The sequence below is a fragment of the Dunckerocampus dactyliophorus genome, chromosome 3 (assembly GCF_027744805.1).
Source record: "Dunckerocampus dactyliophorus isolate RoL2022-P2 chromosome 3, RoL_Ddac_1.1, whole genome shotgun sequence".
Lineage (NCBI taxonomy): Eukaryota > Metazoa > Chordata > Actinopteri > Syngnathiformes > Syngnathidae > Dunckerocampus > Dunckerocampus dactyliophorus.
Window position 1 is genome coordinate 924132 of NC_072821.1, and position 26042 is coordinate 950173.

The following is a 26042-nucleotide window of genomic DNA, read 5'->3' on the forward strand; positions in this document are numbered from 1 at the left end:
CGTTTATGGTGTTTCAAAGAGACTGGGTTTTTTTTGCAGTCTCTGTGCATCTTGCGGCTTCTCAAGCTAGCTTAGCGTGTTCGCTGCTAACAAAGAGACGCCGCGGTTAGCAACGCGGGCTGCGCGTTGTGGTGAGAAAATGTGCAAGGTTCAAATGTTGCGAGCGTTGGTGAACGAGCGACTAACTGCTGTCGTTGAAGAAATATTTGTAGTGTTGGAAAGGACGATAGCGGAGTACGAGCAGGAACTGTCGCAAACAAAAGACGACAACGAGCGACAACGTCAACTACTGGACGCTGTTTTCAAGCCTCAAGTTGTGTTACACCGAGAAGGTTTGTTCCACTTCTTACTCTCACACGTTTGATAACGACATACTCGCTCACACTATTTAGAAATAGGCCTCTTTTCAGGTTTCTTTTCATTTTTAAACAAACAGCAGCTAATTAGTAAAAACCTCCCGTCATACTTGCCACATACAGTGTTGCTATTAGGTGACAGCCGCTTAACAATAACAGACTGACGTGTTGTGGGCGTGACACGCATTAACACTTCAACCAATCAGATTATTGATCCCGCCCACCATCCTTGTACGTCTTTGACAGAGTCCATCGCGTGTTTGTGTGCTGCAAGCATCATGAATTCAAAATAGATGATGTATACAGTGATTATTTTTCACAATTAGTTAATGCCTAATTTATTTTAATGATCCATTTTGTTTTATTCATATTTATTTCCGCTCAAAACACTCATTCCGTTACTCCTTTATGGGATGGGTATCAAACTTAAGCATACGGGCCATTTGCTAAATGTTGATACTGATAAGAACACTAAGCTTTGTCCTTATATATATATTTGTTTTGCCTTTTTACTAAATTAAAAAATATATAAAAATTAAAATAAATATAATTCTTATGATATGTAACATTATTATATTCATATAATCTAATATAATGTACCAAATTAAAAATAAAGAGGCACCTCGCATCCTTTTGATTTTGAAAAATGTCCCAGGCTTATTTTTGACAGTATATTGGAAATGTTATCACTAAATGACTTCAAATGTAATGTGTCGTATAACCATAATAATATACGAATGATCCCACATCGCCCCCTCCTGGTAGTTGCGTGCATTTTTCACGTCGTCATTGTCACATGTTCATTTACATTTTAACCATTATTTCAAGTTCATTCTAAAGTCTTTGCACCACGGCTGACTGCTGCTGTCAATGTTCTTTTCATGCAGTGTTTGGGGCAACACTGACCCCTGTGGAGGGGAAAAAGGGGACAGAGAAAAATAGTCAAGGAAGGCTGTGTTGGACCTTCACACCAATCTGTGTTTGTGTTCTTCTGTCCTGCAGAAGACGTCAGTGAAGATCTTCTGCCTAAGCATCAGGAGTGGAGCTCCAAGGCGGGGCAGGAGGAGCCACAGCCCCCCCACATTAAAGACGAAGAGGAGGAGCAAGTGTGGACTCAGGAAGATGCTGACATCAGAAGGTTTCCACTGACTTGTGTGATTGTGAAGAGTGAAGGTGATAATGATGAAGCTGAGCGGTCACAAGTCGATGGCAGTCCGAGTGAGGAGACGAGAAGACCAGCAGCAGCAGACAGCCTCTTGGCTCCGCTGTCAGATAGCGACAACACGACGTCACGCTCTCCTGACACTGACCACGAAGGCTCCAAAGATGATATGACGTGTCACACTGACAGCACACACTTTAAATGCTCTCAATGCGACAAAACCTTTGACAGCAAAAGTCATCTGAAAAAGCACACAAAACGTCACAGTGACGGCAAACAGGTGAAATGTTCTCAATGTGACAAAACCTTTGTCAACAAGTCCACTTTGAAAACGCATCTGCGATGTCACACAGGCGAGAAACCATTCAGCTGCTCGTTCTGCGGTAAGAAATTCTCTCAAAATGGAAACTTGCTCAAGCACACAAGAACGCACACTGGAGAGAAACCGTTTTCCTGCTCATCGTGCAACAAGAGTTTTTGTGATCGATCAGCGTTGAAGCAACACCATAAAACGCACACTGGCGAGAAACCTTTTACCTGCTCGGTGTGTGGCCAACAGTTCTCCATTAGAGCAAATATGATAACACACACGAGAACGCACACTGGAGAGAAACCCTTCGCCTGCTCAGTTTGTGGTCTGAGAGTAGCTCAAAAAATTCATTTAACAATTCACATGAGGAGACACACCGGGGAGAAACCCTTTTCCTGCTCACTCTGCGACAAAACCTTTTGTGACGGTTCGTCATTGGGCCAACACACCAAAACGCACACTGGTGAGAAATTGTTCAGTTGCAAACGGTGTAGCAAAAGATTCACTCGTAAGTTCCAGGTTCACCATCACAAGTGTGCTGGTGGGAAAGCAGCAGCAAGTGCCGCTGCAGGGCTTGAAATAAAGTGAGAAACATCGAGGGTGGCGAACGTGCCGTCGGTCAGAGCGTGCGCATGCAGTGCACCTCCACGTTTAATTGTGAAGTCGCTCACGAGCACACCGACTTCACGATATACATTACAGTGTTTATGGAATGGACAATTCTGATTTAATTGTCAAGTGATTAGTAAGATGCTGCTAGTTTCACACAGAAATAAAACAATCACCAGAGTAGAGACTGTCTTGAGTTACACTTGTATTTATTCTAAAGTTAGGCTAGTGGGCGAAAAAGTGTTTGCCCCCTTCCTGATTTCTTATTTTTTCGCATGTTTGTCACTTAAATGTTTCAGATCATCAAACTAATGTAAATATGAGCCAATGACAACACAACTCAACACTTTATGCACTTTTTAAATGAAACTATATATCATTAAGGGAGAAAACATCCAAAGCTACATGACCCTGTGTGGAAAAGTGATTGCCCCCTAAAGCTAATAACTGGTTGGGCCCCCCTTTGATTATATGAAACATTTTAAGTGTGACAAACATGCAACAAAAAAAAGAAACCAGGAAGGGGGCACACACTTTTTCTCCCCACTGTATGTACTGGTCGTACGATGTAGTCAAGCCACCGATGAACGATGAGGATGGAGGAGATGTTGTTGCTTTCATTCAGGAATAACTCTTCATCGCTGTGTAACATGGTCTGCTCACATGATCCAGAACTTGTCTATTGCCTTGGAACTCTTGGCTATTAGTTCTTAGTAGAAATCTTACTATTACTTACATTAAGAAGTACCAATTGTTATTGTGGATTGTCTTAAGTTGATGTGACTTTTTGGCATCATTACTACTGCAAAATGGCCTCTACCTGATATATTACCTGATTTTTCACACCACCATTACCTTAGCACAAGCAAATGTGTTTCTGGGTTGTTGTTTTTTTAATAAAAAGCTTTGGGGAAACAATCATTTGTTGCCTCGTGGGAATGTAAAGATGATTTGAGCCTACATGAAATACAAGTATTATTCTCTGTTGTTAGTAAATACGACAGTGACGTGTTGATCTGCACAACGAGGCTGTGTTTCAATTACACACTTACACACTTAGCATTCTGAGTGCATAAGTGCGTTCCAACGTTAACTACGGCTCGTGCGCCGCCAGTATCCGGATGTTTCACGCAACACAAGACTCCCCAAATGCTGTGTGTACATCGGTCGACCCTAACTATTCCATGTTTCTCGTTGCTTAATCTGTCTGGATAGGAATGATAGTCTAACATTTATTGAAGTTATTTTTGTATGATCACAGTACTACCGTTCTTAAAGACTATTACAGTATTCATATAAGATGATGTTTTTAAAATATGTGTACTGTACTGTACTGCTTTGTTTTCCCGAATCCAGTAATTTTAACGCCCAATCGTAGTAGGCGGGACTTCCTCGAGTGGTTGCAATTGACAATTAAAAAGGCGAGAATAAATCAATTTGATTATGATGCCTGATTGGCTGTGCATGTTTATTTCTGTTTCATGAAATACTGCAGTACAACAAACAGGAGAGACGAGGGAGAGGAAGCAGGTAACTATTGCACCGTCATTTCTGGTACGTGCGAAACCACAGTAATGGATTTGGGACAGGACTACCATGTCAAAATTCGCTCTCTAAGGAAGTAAGTGCGCGCTGTACACAGAATACACATTGAAGTGTAAGGACGTAAGTGCGCGAACTGAGAAACAGCCGTGGCAGCCATCTCAGTTTTACTTTTGGGTCATGTTTTAACCTACAAGAGCCGATGTAGTTTGTCCAAGTGGTGTTTCCTTAACACATCCGCTGATTGAAACACTTCCGCTTGAAAAGGCGACACAGCGTGCTTGTCCCCGGCTTGCGGTTTGCTTTCTATTTATTAAGCACACCTTGACGAATAACACAGACTAAACAAAGGGCTTTATCACAATCTATCCTCGGTGCACTCTGAAGCTTCTCTCTCGCTAGTGTCGCTTGTTAGCCGTTAACAAAGAGACGCGGAAGTTAGCAACACATGCTAAGTGTTATCAAGTCTACGAGCGTTAGGGAATGAGCGACCAACTGCTGCCGTGGAGGAAATATTTGGAGCGTCAGAAAGGACGATAGCAGGAGGAGGAATTTTGTCGAACAAGAGGGGAGAACCGGCGGCAACGCCAATTGTTGGACGCAGTTTTCAAACTTCAAATGGAGTCACACAAAGCAGGTTTGTTTACTTACTACTCTCACATGCTTAATAAGCTTTCACTTTGCGGCGAGGTATTGGCAAAGGAAGAGCATGAAGCCGTCAAGGCATGAAGCTGTCATGTGACTACACGCTCAAAAAGGAATTCACGGAGAAAAAAAATCCTCAATTTGGGTCACTGCTTGTCATTAAAGTTGTTTGATCATACCAATTCTAGGCATCTGGTACTGATAAGTAATTCACACTAGGCCTTCTATAGCGGAATGAACAAAGAGAGTGAACCCTCATCTCATTCAGCGTCTTTGTGGAGGCGGGGCTTCGAGTGAGTTGATGCAGAGGGTTTAGCAGTTAGCTTGGCGAGCCCGCGTCCGCTAACATGAATGACGGCACAAGAGCGATAGTTTTTAAGGCGATTGCCACATCCCGAGTGTGGGAATATTTAGTTTTTAACCAGAATGAACGTGGCGAGCACATGAACACCACATGGACACCTACCGATGGAGGTACCTCGGGCAGCAGAGCATTCGTCTCGACAGTCACCGCTTACTGAGGCGTTTGGTCGGCAAATATAAACTAAACAGTGCAAAATGGTGCGTGCCTCCAGTGTTGCTGGTTACATTGGAAAAATATACATAAAGGCAACATCTGTGTCAAGCTAATGTCTCTCCCAGGTACACCGTACACTGTACTTGGGTACCATCTAGTGGTTCAAATGTGAACTACACCTCTCATGACAATAATTAATTATTATTATTAATTTAAAAAATAGTCTAAAAAAATGTTGCAGATAATTTGGAATATCAACGATAATTTGTAGCACAATTATCGACAAGCAAAATTTGTCATGGGGACAGGCCCAATACACACCATAACTTTTACACGTTGACACAGTGTTTCACTTGCCTACGTTTTGTTATTTACTGTACGTTTTGTTCAGATGTTAAGTCGCTTGCCTTCTTGGCGACGTCAGCGTTGTTTTGTCAGACGCTCATTGGTGTAGCTTTTGTTTCTTTCAGCTTACAGGGGTAACTGCTCATGAAGTGCTTTCTATGTGATGAGATGGATTTGAATTCAAATCTACGTGTTAATGTGAGCCAGTGTAGTGCAGCCCTGACAAAGAAATACAATCTCTTCTCCTGGTTCTCGTCAATCAAGAGTGACAATAATCCATCCTAGCAGTTTTTCCAACATATTTTTTGTAATTTATCTATCGAAATGTTTCATTGTATACTTTTGTCCTTTGATTTCTTGATTCTTGTAAGCTGCACCCTCGTTGTACTTATCAACAACTTGCGCGGCTGCTCGAGGACGATTGAGAGATACACTGTTCTGCTGAGATTGTCCCAAACACAGGTTGTGGACCACCTTCGTAGACCTGCTGGTGGCACACGGTGTTTGCCCCCACGAGTATGCTGCTTTTTCTTGAGTCAACAATTATCCTCTCGTGTCCCACAGATGTCAGTGGAGATCTTCCACCTGAGCAGCATGAGATACAGCCCCCCCAGGTTAAAGAAGAAGAAAAAGAAGAGGAGGAGGAACTACAGCCCCCCCACATTAAAGAAGAGGAGGAGGAGCACAACATCACTCAGGAGGAGGCTGACATCAGAAAGTTTCCATTGATTCGTGTGATTGTGAAGAGCGAAGATGATGACGACGAAGCTGAGTGGTCACAAATTGACGACCGTCAAAGTGTGGAGACGAGAAGATCGCATGCAGACAGCCTCTTGGCGCCGCTGTCAGACAGTGACGACACGACGTCACACTCTGCTGCCACTGATGATGAAGACTCAAGTGCTGCTGTGACGCGTCACGCTGACAACACACACTTGAAAGGCTCTCAGTGTGACAAAACCTTTGGTGACAACCTTGGATTGGAAGTGCCCATGACGCGTCACACAGGAGACAAAACATTCAGCTGCCCATTTTGTGATAAAGGCTTCCCGAGAAATAGCAATTTGAAATTACACATGAGAACGCACACTGGAGAGAAACCGTATTCCTGCTTGGTGTGCGGTAAAAAGTTCTCAATAAAGGGAAATTTGATGAAACACGCAAGCACACACACAGGAGAGAAACCGTTTTCCTGCCCAGTTTGCGGTAAAAGATTCTCTCGCAAAGGCAATCTGATGGCACACACGAGGACTCACGCCGGGGCAAAAAACGAGAAAACCTTTTCCTGCTCAGCCTGTGCGACGAGTTTTAGCATGCGGTCGACATTGTTGAGGCACATGAGAACACACACTGGTGAGAAACCTTTTCCCTGCTCAGTTTGTGCGCAAACATTCTCACAAAAGGGACATTTGATGAGACACATGAGGACGCACAGCGGCGAGAAACCTTTCCCTTGCTCCATTTGTGGTAAACGATTCACCCAGAAAGGCAGTCTGATGACACACATGAGAACACACACCGTGGATAAACCGTTTCCCTGCTCGGTTTGCGGACAGAAATTCTCTCAAAAAGGCAATTTAATGAAACACCAAAGAACACACACTGGAGAGAAACCATTCAGTTGCAACGTGTGTACGAAAAAGTTCTCCTACAAGTATCAGCTTAATCGACATGAGTGTGCCGGTGAGAAGAGCAGCAGTAAATGAAGCTGCAGGAGTAAAAAAAAAAAAAAAAACAAAATGTTTGTGTGTTTCTTCCCTTTTCAAATAATGAAAAATCATTTGTACTTTTGATCATGTGCCTCTCCTCCACGGTAGGTACCCCTACTTGCAGAGATGCATACAACATTGGTAGTAACAATTAGCACATCTAGTTTGGCTTATAAAAACAGGACAGTTATCGTTATCCATACAGCTATTGGTTGTATCCGTGTGCTGCAATATGTGACTGACCTCTCTCTCCCCTTGGGGTTGGTGCTCCCTGATTCCGGAGGTGTGGCAAGCAGCAGCGCCATTACATCTTCACATTCATCTTCTTCGTTGGTGCTGTCATCATACACTTACTATTAAACAAGTATTGCTATACACATTGCTTTCTGGTCCCTACTTTAACTTGGCTTGACCCTGCTCACGGCCGTGGTACTTGTTTTCCCACACGGGCTTCATAAAGCATAGCTGTCTATGCTGGGGGTGTCCAGAGTGTGGCCCAGGTGGCATTGTTGGCCTGCAGCTTGTTTTTTTATTGGGCTTCTGCATATTGTAAAAGTCAACAAAATACAGTAGTACCTCGCATAACATAAACCTCCTTTTACGTAAATTCCACTGAACGTAGAGAATTTATGTAAAGTTTTTGCTTCATATTACGGAAGAAATTCCATACAACGTAAAGCCTCAAGCTGGTGCCTCAATTTGTTTTTTTTTTTCAATCAACTTTATTTATGCCTCAAGTCAGTGCAAGTTCAGACGAACACTTGGTGACGCTTCTGACGCTTCACGCTCTCATTGGCTGATTTTCGGGGCACTGCTTCAGCTCTCGTCTCATTGGTTGATTATCAGGGCAGCGCCTACGCTCTCATCTCATTGGCTGACTTTTACAGCAAGATTGTGTGAGAGACAGGCTTCTCCCTTCAACCTCCTTCATCTTCATTGTCGCCCTTAAACTAACTTAAACAATTAAGTTAAGTTACAAATTAAAATTTGGCACACAGCATCATCGTGTAGTGCGTGTGCGTTTGTCTGTGAGACCAGCTGACTCTTAGACTCTTTAAGGCTAGTCCTCCTCCTCCTTCCTGCCTCCACTTGCGCTCCTGATCAAGACATCTCGTAAACGGTAGGATTGTTTTTGTTTTATTCATTTACAGTAATCTTATTTATTACCTTATTTTATATTGGAATGTTATTTTACTATGTTTATGCTAACGTTTTCTTATATTTTCCCACCATATTTGGTGGACTTTTGGAAGTGTTAAAGGGGTGAGTTTGGGAAGATCTTGGAACGGATTAGGCTATTTACATGTATTTTACGCTTCGTATAACATAAAATCCCTATAACATAAAGGTTCTCGGAACGGATTATTTACGTTGTAGGGGCGTCTACTGTATATATTAAATATTACACTCATTTGATTTGTCACCTATTAGACATAGCACACATTGTCCTATATCGGATTGGTTTTCGCATTTTCAATGTACAAACTGTATCAACGCCCACCCCACCCCCCGCCACGCCTGATCAAGGGCGTGGAGACAATCACAGCTGTCTTTTATGATTGCACGCGTGCAATATGAAGTCTGAGCTGCATGCAGGTAAATGTTATCATTAGCGACAAATAGGAATGAGAACAAGTTTGTATATGGCAGTTAGTTTATTTGCAATTCATTTTGTTGAACCTTAAAAATGAACAATGTATCATTAACTGCAATTTGCAACCTCCAATAACTGCTTTCATTGTCAACGCCCCTTTATGGATAAAGCAAAGGGTTTTCTGAACGCAAATAACTCAGCGTCTATGTAGTTTGTCCAAGTGACGTTGCCGTAGCACAGCTCCACAACACTTCCGCTGAAAAGGTGAACATCGAGCAGGCAGACCCCAGCATTTTTGTACCTTTTATTACATTTCCCTTTTTTGTTGTTCTTTCTCAACCGTGAACATTCTGACACCCAACGTGGACTAAACATCACAGTTTATGGCGGTCCCATCCCAGTGCACTTTGAAAGCTTCCCTCTCGCGAGATTAGCTCCTTAGCTGCTAACAAAGAGACGCGGAAGTTCGAATGACATGCTAGGTGTTGTTGTTCTGCGCAGAAGATCTTGAGAGCGTTGGTGAATGAGCGACTGAGTGCTGCTGATGAGGGAATATTTGTAAAAAGAACTTTGTCGGGTAAGAAAGAGTAGAACGAGCGACAACGTCGACAACCGAACACTGTTTTCAAGCACTAAATGGACTCACACGGAGCAGGTTTGTTTACTTCCTACTCTCACATGTTTCATAACCTTTTATTGTATTAATAAGGTATTAAACGTCCATTTCATTCACTCACAAGGCTGATACATTAGACAGAAGGGTAGTTGGTAAGAAGTGACTATGTACGTAAGTGATACCTATTTGCCATTTACAACTAAACATAGAGCCAAACGAAAGGTGGGGATGTGCTTATCGGTGGGAATCACAATGCAGTGATTATGCAATATACTGGGAAAAAAATCAACTCCATCGGAGTCTCCAAAGTGCGGCTCGCCGCTTGTTTTTTATTGGCCCGCGCGGCACGCTTTAGAAATAAAATTAAACAAAAAAAAAAACCCTCCCAACAAAAATGGGAGCTATAGAGCAAAAAGGCAAAATGTAAAGAGAAGAAGCTGAAATGTTGATACTAATAATAAAACAAAGATTTGCATTTGTGTATATATATATATATATAGGGATGTCCGATAATATCAGTGGGCCGATATTATCGATAGTGGCATAAAAATGTAATATCGGTCAATATCGGTATCAGGTTTTTCCCTATAATGAAAACCGATTATTAAAAAGTGCTGTATATATCGGCCTATGTGCTCCCGTACTCGCCGTCATCGAGGCATCCAGCGGCTACAGCACGTGGACATACGCCATCACGTATTGCGTTATTCCTCACAGTCGGAGCCAGGCTGGATATGTTGAAACCACGGGTGTGGGTGTGTTGCAGATAGCACCGACGTTAGCTAACACCCTAGCTTGCAGCGGCGCCTGCGCGGTCGTGTTGTCTCTGTTGTCAGTCGACATCAGCAAGCAACAAGTCTTTAGCAATAGCTAAGTGGCTACAACAACCTCATGAAAACTTCCCGGAAACGGAAGATAAGCAGATAGATAGATAGATAGATAGATAGATATTATTAATCTCCAAGAGAAATGTGTAATCGGAATCGTAAATTGAGAGTTGGACAATATCGGCATATTGGTTATCGGCAAAAAAGCCAATATCGGACATCTCTAGTATAAAGGTTTATTTTTAGCCTTTTTACAAAACTAAAAAATACATATATCAATGTGGGCCCCTGCATCCTTTGATTTTCAGTATGCGGCCCTTGGTGGAAAAAGTTTGGACACCCTTGATCTACATACTGTCGATAAGGACGGGACATGTATTTTGTGTTAATGTACAGTTCTTTGTTATGAGAACGCCTTAATGTTACTTTCTTCTTCTAATTATTATTATGCAACCATGTGCGTTTGTGGTCTTGTGACCTGCAGACGTCAGTGACGGAGATCTTCCTGCTGAGCAGCAGGAGTGGAGCGCCAGGGTGGAGCAGGAGGAGCCACAGCCCCCCAACGTTAAAGAGGAGGATGACGAGGAGGGAGCGCCTGTGCCAGCCCGCATTAAAGAGGAAGAGGAGGAGCACAGCATCAGTCAGGAGGAGGAGCGGGAAGTGGCTGACATAAGCAAGTTTCCAGTGATTTGTGTGATTGTGAAGAGTGAAGACGATGAGGACAAAGGTCACGGGTCACAGCTTGGTTATTGCGAACGCGAGGAGGCGGAACTGCCGAGCAGCAGCTCAAGTCGACGCTTGACAACAGAAGCTGGCTGCGGAGGACGAGAAGCAGACAGCCTCCTTGCGCCACTGTCGGACAGCGACGACACGACGTCGCACTCTCCAGACACCGATGATGAAGACTCGAAAGCTGATGTGACGGGTCTCCCGTTCGTCTGTTCATTTTGCGGTAAAAGATTCTCTCAAAAAGGCAATTTGATAACACACACAAGAACGCACACTGGAGATAAACCGTTCAGCTGCTCCGTTTGCGGCGAAAAATTCACTCAAAAAGGCAACTTGATGAGACACACAAGAAAGCATGTCGATGAGAAACCATTTTCCTGCTCCGTTTGTGGCAAACGATTCACTCAAAAAGGTAATTTGATGACACATGCGAGAAAACACAATGGTGAGAAACCATTCTCCTGCTCGGTTTGCGGCAAAAGCTTTTCCGTCAAGGGGAACTTGAACGCACACACAAGAACGCACACTGGTGAGAAACCATTCAGCTGTGCAGTTTGCGGTGAAAGGTTCTCTCAGAAAGGCAATCTGATGGCACACGAAAGAAAACACAACGGTGAAAAACCCTTCAGCTGTTCATTTTGTGGCAAAACATTTCCTGTAAAGGGGAACTTGTTAACACACATAAGAACACACACCGGGGACAAACCGTTCTCATGTTCGTTCTGTAACAAAAGGTTTTCTGCAAAGGACAGTTTAAAAGCACACATAACAATACACACGGGAGAGAAACCATTTGCCTGCTTGGTTTGCGGTAAAACCTTCCCTCTGAGAGGAAAGTTGATGAAGCACACGCGAACGCACACCGGGGAGCAGCCCTTTTCCTGCTCCGTCTGCGGCAAGAGATTCTCCGTCAAGAGAAGTTTGGAAGCGCACACGACAACGCACACTGGTGAGAAACCATTCAGCTGCAACGTATGCAATAAAAGGTTCTCCTACAAGTATGACATCACCAGACACAAGTGTGCCGGTGAGAAGAGCAGCACGGCATCGTGAAATAAAAACGCTGCATGCTCTGAATAGTCATTGCAGTGATGACGACGACGACGAAACTACATTGGAGTTTTAATTGCAGTCATGTGACCGCTCGGGTCTCTGGTACTGGTGTGTGTTTCTTGGATCTATGTGGGGATGACCTGCTCCGCTGTTCATATCATACCACGGAATTAGCTAGAATGCAAATAATCTGTTCCGGGGTAAAACTGTGGCTGCCGTAAACTCTGTCTTTTGTGTTGTCCGGGCACGTTTCATGTCACATTTCAACATTCTTAAGTGTTGCGCGAGTGTAAAACGATGCGAACCGCCAGTAACAATAAACTCAGTCCATGTGTACTCGTCCTTTTATGACATACAGCAAGTGTTTAGCGTTGGCTGCCCCCTACTGGAGCGGAGCACCTGCACCCGCAGAGAGACAACTTGGTGACATAGTGCATGGATTGGGATGAATGGGCACAGCAATGCCGGTGCTTGTTGTTAATATGAGATTAGGTGTACTATCAACGGGACTATTGCTGACTATTTGCCAACATAATGAATGGTGTAGCAATTGTCGGCTGCACCTCTGGAAATAGGACCGCCTACGACAGCAGAGAGACAACTACGTAACATACTACATCTATGGGGGCGATAGACTGCATAGCTATAGCGGTATCTGTTGTGTTATTATAAGCAGCTTGGGTGTACTATCAACATGATCACATTTACTATCAATAAAGAATGAACTACTGTTTGTGTCTGCAGTTCTGTAAAGAAGGAACGGCAACTGGAGCCAAGCAGAGAAGCCGTGCTAACCGCTAAGCTAACAGTAGCAAACAACGAAAGGCACTGCTGAAGTGTAGCGAAGTGTCGGTCGCTAACGAATCGGCACAAAGAGCCGGCACGCGTCGTCGGGAGCCAATTGGGAGCCGATCGTTTTTTTTCCTCATCTTTTATTTCTGTTAAAGCGAATGTCATTGGTCGAGATGTGTGTCTATCTCTATGGCCACACCGAGCAGGGGGAGAGGCGGGGTTAATCACACGCTGTTGGTGCTCTTGGAGCCGATTTGTTTTTGACTTAATTTGTCCATTGAGATGGGTCTTTGTTTTTGTAGTATAACATTATAATATCTTTTTGTAGCAGTTCATTGAGTTTTAAATAAAAAAAAATTCAATAATAAACATAAGAACATATTATAATAATAAACAACAGAAGAAGAAGAAACAACATATCATGTACTTTTCGCATTAGTAATTCACTTGACACAACACACATAATTTGGTAATAAATTAAGACAATAACAAAAAAAATCAGAGGAGCCTAAAGAGCCGGCTTATTTTTAATGAACCGAGACAAAAGAAACGACTCTAAAAAGAGCAGACATTTCCATCACTAAGTGGTGGGGAAGGAGGGCAACTGACAGCATCAACGCAGCAACGAAATCAGACGGCGACAATGTGTTTTGTCCAAGTGGAGTTGCCGTAGCATATCCGTCGTTTGACGCGTTTGACTTGAAGTGGGTAGACCCAGAGTGCTTTACTTTTATGTTTTTGGTATTATTGCTTTTTTTGGCTAGTGGTCGTCTTCCATATTAAGTACTCTTTGAAGAGCTAACGTGGACTAAACAACACACTTTATGACGGCCTTGTCTCGGTGCGCCTCCTCGCCTCTCAAGCTAGCTTAGCTGGTTAGCTCCTAACAACGAGACGCGGAAGTTAGCATCACATTCAAAGGGCCGTTTAAACGCGTGAGAATGTTTACAAAGCGAGAGCGCTGCTGTTTGAAGAAATATTTGTAGTGAGAGAAAGAACGATTGCAGAGTACGAGGAGGAACTTTGTTGAACAAAAGAGGAGATCGAGCGACAACGTCAACTGCTGGACGCTGTTTTCAAGCCTCAAATGGCGTCACATAGAGAAGGTTTGTTTACTTCTTACTCTCACATGTTTATTTAATTGAATATTTATCATTGACACTCGTTTCATACATGAATAATATCCAGCCCAGTGAATGATTTCCTCTTTTAATGCATCATATCATCGTGAGGCTGAAACATTGATTTCTTTGATACACTGATTTGTGTGCCGCAGACGTCGGTGAAGAAGATCTTCCCCCTGAGCAGCTGGCCTGGAGCTCCACGATGGAGGAGGAAGAGCCGCATTCCGTTAAAGAGGAAGAGGAGGCGCAAATGTGGACTCGGGAAGGTGCTGACATCTGCAACTTTCCAGTGATTCGAGTTATTGTGAAGAGTGAAGACGATGAAGACGAAGCTCCAAGGTCACATCTTGATCACAATCAACGTGAGGACGCGAGAAGATCAGAAGCAGCTGACGATGAGGACTCCGGAGTTGTTATGACGTGTCACACTGACAGCAAACACTTTAAATGCTCTCAGTGCGAGAAAACGTTTACCTATAAGTCAGACTGGAAGACGCACATGAGGGTCCACACAGGAGAAAAGCCGTTCAGCTGCCCATTTTGCTCTAAAAGATTCTCACAAAAAGGCACTTTGACAATACACACAAGAACACACACAGGAGAGAAACCATTTTCATGTTCAGTCTGCGATACCGGTTTCACTGATCGTTCCGCCTTGCTGAAACACGTGAGAACACACACCGGTGAGAAATGTTTCGCATGCGCAGTTTGTGGTGAAAGATTTTCGAGAAAGGTGAATTTGACAGAACACACGAGAACACACACGGGGGAGAAACCTTTCACCTGCAACATCTGCGGTAAAGGATTCTCCAAAAAGGTGAATTTGAAGTCGCACACGAGAACGCACACTGGCGAGAAACCGTTTTCATGCTCGGTCTGCGGCGCAAGTTTCAGATTTCAGTCCTCCTTGATTCCACACATGAGAACACACACCGGCGAGAGTTCTTTTCCATGCTCAGTTTGCGGTAAAACCTTCTTTCGAAAGATGAGTTTGATAGAACACGCAAGGACACACACTGGAGAGAAGCCATTTTCCTGCTCAGTCTGCAACACGACGTTTAGATGTCAGTCGACAGTAGTGAAACACATGAGGACGCACACTGGTGAGAAACCATTTTCCTGTTCAGTCTGCAACAAAAGTTTTAGCCTTCACCCGTCGTTGTTTAGACACATGAGAACGCACACTGGGGAGAAACCATTCAGTTGCAAAGTGTGTGATGAGAAGTTCGCTTACAAGTATCAGCTCAGCAAACACAAATGTGCTGGTGAAAGCAGCAGCAGTCGAGCGCATTTGACTGGCTAGATTTGGCTTCTACTGGAACATTTATTTGTAAACTTTCTAAGACAACACACATGTACACTTGTGCATACATGCACCCTGAAGTAAGTAAAACATCATTATAATGTTAAAGGTGCAATTAGGCACACATGTTTTTGTGAAAGTTAAATGTTGCTTTCATATTACAGGAGTGACTGGTGTGAGTATGCAAACTTATTGCCCAATAAAGCAAAAAAAATAAATCCTTGTTCTTTCCAGAGATGCTTTGCTCGGTCCAGTCTGGGACGCTCTGCACAAGCCAATCGCCACATGGTCTTTGCTGCCACCCGGTGGACATGTGGCGTCACTACAGGATCAAATTATCATCCGGGGCTTTTCAAACCAGGTGCCATTTGACCAGAAACCGCTTGTAAAAATACTTTGCGTCCGTAATGATGCACATTATTGTGACAAAACATAACCATATTAATAATTTGTTATTGTAAAATTAATTTTAATATATATATATTTTGTCCAAGTGGTGTCGCGGTAGCACATCCGCTATTCACATCACTTCCGCCAAGTCGATGTCGAGCACTCAGACGCTGGGTGCGTTTAAACTTCATACATTTGTCTTTTTGCTATTTTTATTGATCAATTCCTCATTATTGAGTACACGTTGATGACACCCAACATGGACTTAACATCGCAGTTTGATACAATCTCGTCTCAGTGCATTTTGGAGCTTCTCAAGCTAGCTTAGCTTGCTGGCTGCTAACAAAGAGACGCGGAAGTTAGCACGCTAAGCGTTATTGTGTGGAAATGTGTACCGAGGCCAAGTTATGCGTGCTAAGCTACTGAGCGACGAGCTGCTGCCGTTGAAGAAATACTTGCAGTGCTGGAAAGAACGATAGTAGAATACGATCTCGCATAAAAGAGAAGAACGAGCGACGGCAAGCCTCAAATGGAGTCACACGGAGCAGGTTTGTTTACTTCCTCTCACGTGTTTAACAACCTTATACTTATCATTACTTACTGTTTATGACCAACCAAACGTACGTTTGCCCTTTAATTGATCAAATTCTAATGAGGATTATACATTGCTTTGTTTTTAAAAATTGCTCCATATTTTCAATTCCTAGCGACAAAACTAACACACAAAAACACACAATCTGTCTGTGACACTGGTTGACTTCTAGGTTGTTCACAAATTAAAGGGAACGTGTGTAATTTTTTGAAAGCAAAAAATATCAGCATCGCTTGGTCACCTTTGGCCTTTCCTTGTTGCTTCCCATCACCTCTTCGCATTCAAGCACAGTTGTTTTTTCTATGTCGATCACTCAAAGGTCTTCATCTTAGCTCGGAGCGCCATCTTTCTCTCTATCAGATCATACCGAGTGGTCTCTGCTGGTGTCTGAGTTCGTGTTTGCACTCCCTCTTAACAAGCGCGTGTGTTTGTCCTCTTGTGTCCCTCAGATGTCCGTGAAGAAGATCTTCCCACTGAGCAGCAAGAGTGGAGCTCAAGGGAGGAGCAAGAGGAGCCAGAGCCCCCCAACATTAAAGAGGAGGCGGAGGAGCCACAGCCGCCCTACTTTAAGGAGGAGGAGCCGCAGCCTCCCTACATTAAGGAAGAAGAGGAGGAGCACAGCATCAGTCAGGAGGAGGCCAACATCAGCAAGTTCCCAGTGATTGTCAAGGGTGAAGATGATGGAGATGAAGGTCAGTGGCCACGGCGTGATCGCAGTCAAAGGAACGAGAAGAGCGGACCAGAAGCAGACAGCCTCTTAGCTCCGCTGTCAGACAGTGACGACATGACGTCGCGCTCTCCTGACTCTGACGACGAAGACTCCAAAGCTCATACAGCGCGTCGCGCCGACGGCAGACACCTTAAACGCTCGCACGCAGGAAAAAAAACATTCGGCTGCTCGTTTTGCAGTAAAGCATTTCTTCGAAAGGCACATTTGCTGGCTCACACGAGAACACACACCGGTGAGAAACCGTTCTGCTGCCCGTTTTGTGGCAAACCGTTCTCGGAAAGGGCACATTTGATAGCGCACACGCGAACGCACACGGGAGAAAAGCCCTTCCTCTGCGCATTTTGTGATAAAAGATTCTCCACGAAGGGACAGTTGATCTCACACACCAGAACACACACTGGAGAGAAACCCTTCTCCTGCTCGGTCTGCGGCACGGACTTCAGCGATAGCTCGGCGTTGGCTCGGCACACGAGAACGCACACGGGTGAGAAACCTTTTTTGTGTTCCGTTTGTTACGAGAGATTTTCTCAAAAGGGCAACCTGACGACGCACATGAGAACGCACACGGGCGAGAAACCTTTTGCATGTTCGGTTTGTGGCGAGAGATTCACACAGAAGGGCAATTTGAATACGCACATGAGAAGACACACTGGCGACAAACCGTTCAGCTGCCCTCTGTGTGAGGAGAGATTCACTCGTCAGTACCAGCTCTACAAACACAAATGCCCTGCAAGGACCGCTACTGCTAAGTGACGAGGCGTAGAAATGTTGGACAGCACACGGAACTGGCGATATTGGGCCACATCCCCCTCCCTGCACCTTGATCGTTGGGACCCTGCGCCCCACTACAGTGGACCCCAAGTCTGCCAACCCAGAGGAACCGTTAGTCTTCCAATCCGATGTTGAAGGGACCGGTGATAGACCGCATTATCCTCCTGATGTTCTGCTGAATGCCCACAGGAGGGCAGTATTTGTAACTTCCAGTTCATCGGCTGATTGCTCCTCTTTGACGGCTCACCAGTTATGTTGGGACCTCCTTTAAAAAACACCATCACAGCTTAGATCCAGTTTCTGTGGATATGAATGTCTGAGGAAGCTAACCTTCGCGTCGAACTGTGACACTGGAACGAGAGCGTGTTCACGTGTGTTGAAAGTGATGACGCCCCGCCGTGGTGATTGTGAATACCTTGTCTGTCAAAGCGTGCATTTTGCTGCACCGCTCACATCACGTCACGTACAGGCGTGGAGAAAATCGCTGGTGCTCCCCTGCCAAAGGAAGTTAAACCCACAAAGGTGACTGAAATTAGTCAAAACTGACACAAGTGATGCATCTGACAAGCTACATCTGACACGGGGTGTCTTGAATGTGTGCAGGCCACACTCACTACCTTTACATGCGGTCAAATAACCCAATCATAAGTGGAATACTAGCAGTAACCCGGTTGCGCACGGTCATGTAAACACCAATAACCCTTCCAGAGACGGGTCATGAGGTTGTCGCCACTTTAGCTAAAGAATTGTTGCTTGTTGTTGAGTTGAGTGGAGAGTAAACCGATTGGTGCCACCTGCCGCCACTCCTGTCTCGTTGAGAATCACATCTCCACATTTGGTGACCATCGACGTGGGTAAAAAATGGCCAACTGGCAACAGAATCAACGAGATGGTGCCGGCGGCGCTGCAAGCTAACGAGTTAGCTAACGTCGGTGCTATCTGCGGCTCACCCGCGCCCGTGGTTGCCTCATGACGGCAAGTACGGGAGCCCATAGGCCGATATATACAGCACTTTTTAATCATCGGGTTTCATGATAGGGAAAAGCCCAATATCGATATCAATTGATATATTTTTATGGCAATATCAGGCCAATAAGATTGGTAGGCCGATATTATCGGACATCCCTAGTTTTTGGATACAGGAAGAAGACGTGTAAATGACGCGCATTGCGTCATGACGTTCTCGTACGAGTTTGTTTTGTGTTTTTTTTTCTTAAGCCGAATATTGACTGCATGTAAATGCAGTGAATGAAGTGGCAAGACTATCAAGGCATTGTGGGGCCAACAGTGTAGCCTGGTGTCAGACAGCTTGATCTCAGTCGCAGGTCGTGGGTCCTCCAACAGGACCATGACCCAAAACACGCACTCAAGAGTGGCTAACGGCCAAACTGTGGAGTTTTGTGAAGCGGCCTCCTATAAGCTCTGATTTAAATCCCATTGAATATCTGGAAAGAGCTGCCGGTCATGACGTGTAGTCTGGAGAAGACACCCGTCACACCTGAGTGGACAGGTGCAGGGGTCTCATTGAGCGTTATGGGGAGTGATTGAATGCAGTCATTGCTTGAAAAAGTTGCCCAGCTGAATATGCCCATCATTTCTGTGCAGGCCAATTTCATTCCTTTTGTGTGCTAAAAAGTTCTCTTCAACCTCAGATGAAAAGGAATTGTCTGTTTTCCAGTTATTTCAGTGGTTCTTGTGGCCTTTTTTCTTTGGCATGAGGGCACCAAATGAAGGGCATTTTCCAGACGGCAAGCAGCTGGAATAGTGTTTCTTTACAACTGGTGGCCGTCATGCACATGACAGTCCTTTTTGCGCTTCTGTGTTGTTTGTCAAACGTTTCAAAAACATCAAAACATTTTTTTCGTTTACTACTTGTCAATGTTCGGACCTGCCCCCTTAGCAAGGCGAAGTCCACCCAGATTCTTTTGTGAAATAATGCTAAGGCCTCAAGGAAGGTTTATAAACGAATATTAAAAGGAGATGCAAGCAATTGCAATGCCACCGCTGGAGAGAACAATCAGCCCACCAGCCAACGTCTAGCAAAAGTGAAACTGAGTTCCTCTTCCTGATAAGCCTGCTGTGGAGGCAGTCCCTTTGATCAAGAAACTTCCTGTTAACTGTTTGTTGGTGTGTTGGTCTGATCTGGTCTCAACCAATCCTTGGCAGGGGGGCTGAGCGTCTCAGCCGGGAGACAGAAAAGGTGACTCATAATGAAACTGTGGTAGTAGTAGTAGTACTTTATTAATCCCACAGCGGGGAAATTCACCTGTTACAGCAGCAAGCAAGATACACAAGTAAAGAATACATAGTGACTACAACATGGTTCAGGTGGTGCAGGTGTTGTAGAGCCTGACAGCGGTCGGTATGAAGGACCTGCGGAACCTCTCCTTCTTACACCGTGGGTGTAACAGTCTGCTGCTGAAGGAGCTGCTAAGGGAACCCACAGTGTCATGTAGCGGGTGAGAGGTGTTGTCCATGATGGATGTCAGCTTAGCCAACATCCTTCTCTCCCCCACTTCCTCCACGGAGTCCAGAGGACCGTCCAGGACAGAGCTCGCTCTCCTGATCAGTCTATTGATCCTGCTCCTGTCCCTGTCCGTGCTGCCCCCTCTCCAGCAGCAGACAGCATAGAAGATGGCTGAGGCCACCACAGAGTCATAGAAGGTCCGTAAAAGAGTCCTGCACACACCAAAGGACCTCAGTCTCCTCAGCAGGTGGAGGCGACTCTGGCCCTTCTTGTAGAGGGCGTGGGTGTTGACGGACCAGTCCAGTTTGTTGTTAAGGTGAACACCCAGGAATTTGCAGCTGTCTACCAACTCAATGTCCGCTCCATGGATGTTCACCGGTGTGAAGTGAGGTGTTTTCCTCTGGAAGTTAATGATCATCTCCTTTGTCTTGCTGGTGTTGAGCTGCAGCTGGTTAAGCTCACTCCAGCTGACAAAGTCCCTGATGACCGTCCTGTATTCCAGATCATTCCCCTCTGAAACACAACCAACGATGGCTGTGTCATCGGAGAACTTCTGGATGTGACACTGTGTGGAGTTGTGTGTGAAGTCCAAGGTGTAGAGGGTGAAGAGGAAAGGGGAGAGCACCATACCCTGAGGGGCACCTGTGCTGCAGAGTACCATGTCAGACACACAGTGACGGAGCCTCACATACTGTGGTCTGTTGGTGAGGTAGTCTATAACCCATGCAGTCAGGTGTTGGTCTACTCCCACACTCTCCATCTTCACTCTGAGTAGTGACGGCTGGATGGTGTTGAAGGCACTGGAGAAGTCAAAAAACATGACCCTCACAGCGCTCCCGCTGTCCTCCAGGTGTAGCAGTGATCTGTGCAGCAGGTAGATCACTGCGTCGTCCACTCCGATCCGAGGCCGGTAAGCAAACTGCAGGGGGTCCAGCTGAGTGCCCACCAGGGGTCGCAGGTGCTGCAGGATAATCCTCTCCATGGTCTTCATCAGGTGAGAGGTCAAGGCAACAGGCCTGAAGTGGTTAGGCTCCCTGGGACGCGGTGTCTTTGGGATCGGGACCACACAGGAGGTCTTCCACAGGGCCGGGACTTTCTCCAGGCTCAGGCTGAGATTGAACAAGTGCCTGAGAACGCCACAGAGCTGGTCAGCACAGTCCTTGAGGATTCTAGAGCTGATGCCGTCCGGTCCCGGGGCCTTCCTTGCTTTGATCTTCTTCAGCTGACTTCTCACCTGATCATCAGTTATGGAGAGGGGGGTAGAGGATGGCTGGGATGGGGATGTGGGGGTGAAGAGTGGTGAGTGGGTAGGGAAGGGAGGGGGGGGCAGACTCAGATCTGTTGAAAAACAGATTGAGTTCATCTGCCCAGATCTTGTCCCCACTGGCTTGGTCTCTCCCCACTCCTTTACCATGGCCTGTGATGGTCTGCAGGCCTCTCCAGACTTCCCTGGCATTATTCTCCTCCAGCCGCTTCTCCAGTTTCCTCCTGTAGCAGTCCTTCCCCTTCCTGATCTTATGCCGGAGTTCCCTCTGGACTCTGCACAGCTCCTCCTTGTCCCCCGAGTTGAAGACCCTCTTCTTCTTGTTCAGCAGGGCCTTAATCTCAGAGGTCACCCAGGGTTTGTTGTTGGGAAAACACCGCACCAACTTGGAGGGCACAGTGTTCTCCACACAGAAGTTGATATAGTCTGTGATGCAGTGCGTCATGCTGTCAACGTCACTGCCATGGGGACTACAGAGCGCTTCCCAGTCTGTTGTCTGGAAGCAGTCTCTGAGCCTAGCACTGCTCTCCTCAGACCACTGCTTCACAGGGCTCTTCACAGTGTGTGACATTCATGAAAAAGACCAGGGTACCTTTTGTCCCAAGTAGGGATGTCCCGGTCTGATCTTCAGGATCCGTAGCTACAGCGGAAGTTCCCCCCCACTGTGTTTGGACTGCTGTGTCATTTTGGCCACCTTTGGTCACTCTCCGGCCTCCCCACCAGACATCTACACATTTCAAGTATCAACTGATTGCCACCCCAATGTGAGTAATGGTCTCACCTTGGCCACCCCAATAAAACATTTCTGGCTCCGCCGCTGCTCGCAGGGAAGTGCTGCTCTAACCGCTGGTTGTTTATACTAGGGGCCGTCAATAAATTACTATTGCGCTGAAGAAAGTTTGTGAAAAAAAAATCATATTTTCTAAATCACACCACATATTGATCTATAAACATGTCGGATGATTAGTCCTACCCTAAATGTCTTTTTTCCAATTTGATCTTTTATTGGATTAGGGACCTGACTCCCAGAGGTTGGTTCCAAAAGCCAAACAATATTGTTGGTCATGCTGTGGAACAAAAAAGTCACTCCAGCGAGACTTTGGTTGCATTATTTTTAATGCTTTGAAGAGCTGTTTTCATAACCACACTCAATTCCACATTCATGTTATGAAAAAAAAAAAAAGATCGGTACCAGATCGGATCAGCAAAACTATAAAAAAATGTGTGGATCTGGACATCCCTAGTTACAAGTGAAAGGTCTTGGTGACGGTGTTATCTCCGTGTTGTGGATAAGCACATACATGTTGCATAGCCTTTGATCCTAAACCACTTGTCAACTAAGACTCTTACCGCGACATTTAAATCATCTGTCGTCCAGTCGCTCATGGAAATCTGCACCTTGTATATTTCCACCTGCAGCGTATTCCTTTTTCTATTCCTATTCCTACTTGGAGCCACAATAATGATACGTATAGAAAACAATAAAATTACAGTAAAACAAAAATAATCTTGTGTCCTGCAGACGTCAGTGAAGGAGATCTTGCCCCCGAGCAGCAGGAGTGGAGCTCCGGAGTGGAGCAGCAGGAGCCATGGCACCCCCGCATGAAAGAGGAAGAGGAGGAGCGCATGCGGACTCAGGAGGAGACTGACATGAGAAAGTTTCCAGTGACTTGTGTGATTGTGAAGGGTGAAGATGAGGGAGGCTGTAAAGGTGACATGACCTGTCTCAGTGACAACAAACACTTCAAATGTTCCGAGTGTGACAAACCGTTTGGCGACAAGAGACATTTAAAACGACACATGAGATGTCATACAGAGGAAAAACCCTTCAGCTGCTCTTTTTGCGGTAAAAGATTTCCTCGTAATGAACATTTGATATCACACACGAGAATACACACGGGTGAGAAACCTTTTTCATGTTCGGTCTGCGCTCAAACCTTCTCGCATAAATCCAACTTGACCACACACATGCGAAGGCACACCGGGGAGAAACCTTTTTCCTGCTCAGTTTGCGACGAAAGATTCTCGAGAAAAATCAGCCTGGCGATACACACAAAAACTCACACCGGGGAGAAGCCCTTCAGCTGCTCGTATTGCGCTAAAATGTTCTCTTTAAAGGAACATTTGGTCACGCACACAAGAACGCACACGGGGGAAAAACCGTTTTCCTGCTCGGTCTGCAACACGAGCTTCGGCGACCGTTCGGCGTTGGCTCGACACACGCGGACACACACCGGCGAGAAGCCTTATACCTGCTCAGTTTGTGGTAAGAAGTTCTCTCTGAAGGCGTATTTGGTGGAGCACGCGGGGACACACACGGGAGAGAAACCCTTTTCATGTTCAGTCTGCAACACGAGTTTCAGTTTTCGTTCAGCACTGGTTCGACACGCGAGGACACACGCTGCCGAGAAACCATTCGGCTGCAAGGCGTGCGATAAGAAATTCTCTGATAAGAAGCGGCTAAACAAACACAAGTGCGCCGGTGAGCGGAGCATCAGCGCATGAAATCCAATTTATTACAGTCGATGTGAACACAACAGGGCCAGACCTGGAAGATCTGGGATCGAATGCTTGAGCGTCTCTCTGTTGAGTTTGCATCTTCTCCCCGTCCGCGTACTCCAGCTTCCTCCCACCTTCCAAAAACATGCATGTTAGCTTAACTGCAGACTCTAACTTGTTCATAGGTATGAATGTGAGTGTGTTTGTCTATATGTGCCCTGCTATTGGCTGGACACCAGTCCAGGGTGTATCCCGCCTCTCGCCTGAAGTCAGTTGGGATAGGCTCCATGCCCGCGCAACCCCAGTCAGGATAAGCGGCAGAGAAGATAGATGGACGGATGGTGACATATCTTCGGGTACTTTTATTGTCATGTTTAACATCACAGCAGGCAACACCGGCAAGCAAAGTCTGTTGTCATGGTAACCCGAAAGCTAATGACGGAAGCAATGGAGAAACACTGTAAACTGTCTTGTGTGCAAACGTTCCCTTACCATGTGCTCTGTTCCTCACAGTGAAACGTTTCACAGCCTTCCACTGGCTTCCACCTAACAGAGAGTCAATGACATGTCAAGTATTTTCATACAAAAGATTGAGTACTCTGATGCAGTATGCTAAACGTGATCTTGCACAAATGAAATAAACGGCAGCTTCTGGTTTGTGTCTTGTGTGGCTCCCATCAATTGTCGCCGTTTTTGCTGCACAGTAGATCCCCGTCATTTGCGGGTTAGTTCCAGGGCCACCAGCAAGTAGTGGAAAAAGGTGAGTAATTGTGACACCCATAAAAATGTATACTTTTGACACCCTAATAAAGCCTGGGTTATGCTGCTGGGTCGAGGCGCCACTCTATGTTACGCTGGCTCGCTCCTGCCCCTCCAAACCCGCCTGCTAGCTCGATGCTGACGTTCTCCCCCGATTTTGGATTAACATTTGCAATGAATGAACATTGCATGAACACCGACGGCCGACACAGACAGTTTTCTCTGAGGGGGAAAAAAAGTACAGGTGGAGGTGCCTCGGGCAGCGGAGCCTTCGTCCCGACAGTCAGCGCTCACTGAGGCATTTGTTGGGCAAACAAAACAGTGCAAATGGTGCACACTCACAGACATATACATACAGGCAACTTCTGTGTCAAGCTAATGTCTCACACTGGTACACCATCTCGTGGTTCAAATGTGAATTACACCTTTTATGACAAATAATGAAAAAAAAATCTTAAAAGAAATAATAATTTGTAGCACAGCTATCGACCAGCAACATTTGTTATCGTGACAGGCCTGCGTGCGTGTCTGTTTTCCTCTGTTCTCACCTCCAAACAGGCAGGAAGAGGGTTCACCCTGCATTGGTTCAGCACCTACAGACGTACCTACAGACATAGAACAACGGCGTTCCATATACAAGCGCAAGAACAGAGTGAGCCCTATTGTCAGTCATACTGTTGCTTTGTCTCCATGTGGAGAGATGGGGGCCACTAGCATACACACAGCAGCAGAGTGTGGTCTTGTCTGGAGCAATGCAAGGTAATGTAGTAGAAATTTGGAGGGAAAAACGCACCTGCATTGTTTTGTGACTCGGTTCAATAAAACGTTTGTTTGTCCAGTCATATTTTTTTATTGTGCTTTTCTTAAAACTGTTCTTAAAATCAATGTTAAAATGTCATCTTGTCTTGTTCTTGTGGACCCAGTCTCGCCTCGCCTTGTGAGCTGGGTGTCCATTGACACCCCTAGTAGGGGCTCACCAGTAAGAATGAAAGATTGCTGACGTTTTTTATTATTAGTGGTATATTTTTGTATAATTATACTATTTTTTACATTTTGTAGAAGGGCTGAAAGCTATATATAGCTATAGAGAAAGCTTTGTATTATTAGTTTCATTATTAGTATCAGCATTTCAGTTTTTCTCTTTCCATTTTGGCTTTTTGTTTGATTTTTTTTCTAGTTTTGCTGTTTGTTGTGCTTTTTTGTTTAATTTTATTTTTACAGTGTGTCGTGAGCTGCACTTTGGTCGCGACTGGTATAAATTATTCCTAAATGTCAACGTATTCATCATTCTTGTATTGCATTTTATCCCTGAAGTTTATAACATAATCCTAATTTGT

At 45.2% G+C, this 26042-nt stretch overlaps 4 protein-coding genes across 4 annotated transcripts in view; all 4 read left to right on the top strand.

Moving 5' to 3' along the window:
- LOC129178473 (uncharacterized) overlaps positions 1–3762 on the top strand; it is a 38097-nt gene extending 34335 nt beyond the window's left edge. Inside the window, exons 12-13 of the mRNA XM_054770746.1 lie at positions 71–332; positions 1359–3762. Of these exons, the coding sequence (XP_054626721.1) occupies positions 71–332; positions 1359–2416 (1320 nt within the window). The 3' untranslated portion in view covers positions 2417–3762. The remainder of the gene's footprint in view (positions 1–70; positions 333–1358) is intronic.
- A 486-nt stretch (positions 3763–4248) lies between these two features.
- Positions 4249–7604, top strand: LOC129178077 (gastrula zinc finger protein XlCGF8.2DB-like). The gene is made up of 2 exons (XM_054769830.1): positions 4249–4616; positions 6051–7604. The coding sequence occupies exons 1-2, from the start codon at positions 4598–4600 to the stop codon at positions 7190–7192; spliced, it is 1161 nt and encodes a 386-aa protein (XP_054625805.1). The 5' UTR covers positions 4249–4597; the 3' UTR covers positions 7193–7604.
- A 1436-nt stretch (positions 7605–9040) lies between these two features.
- Positions 9041–25086, top strand: LOC129178475 (zinc finger protein 287-like). The gene is made up of 7 exons (XM_054770748.1): positions 9041–9444; positions 10717–12010; positions 12373–12437; positions 14083–14269; positions 15742–15797; positions 16665–17429; positions 22970–25086. The coding sequence occupies exons 1-7, from the start codon at positions 9426–9428 to the stop codon at positions 23950–23952; spliced, it is 3369 nt and encodes a 1122-aa protein (XP_054626723.1). The 5' UTR covers positions 9041–9425; the 3' UTR covers positions 23953–25086.
- On the top strand, positions 13492–15423 carry LOC129178076 (gastrula zinc finger protein XlCGF8.2DB-like). Its single transcript, XM_054769829.1, has 2 exons — positions 13492–13912; positions 14083–15423. Exons 1-2 carry the CDS (start codon positions 13894–13896, stop codon positions 15231–15233), a joined length of 1170 nt encoding a protein of 389 aa, XP_054625804.1. The 5' UTR covers positions 13492–13893; the 3' UTR covers positions 15234–15423.
- Positions 25087–26042: the final 956 nt, after the last annotated feature.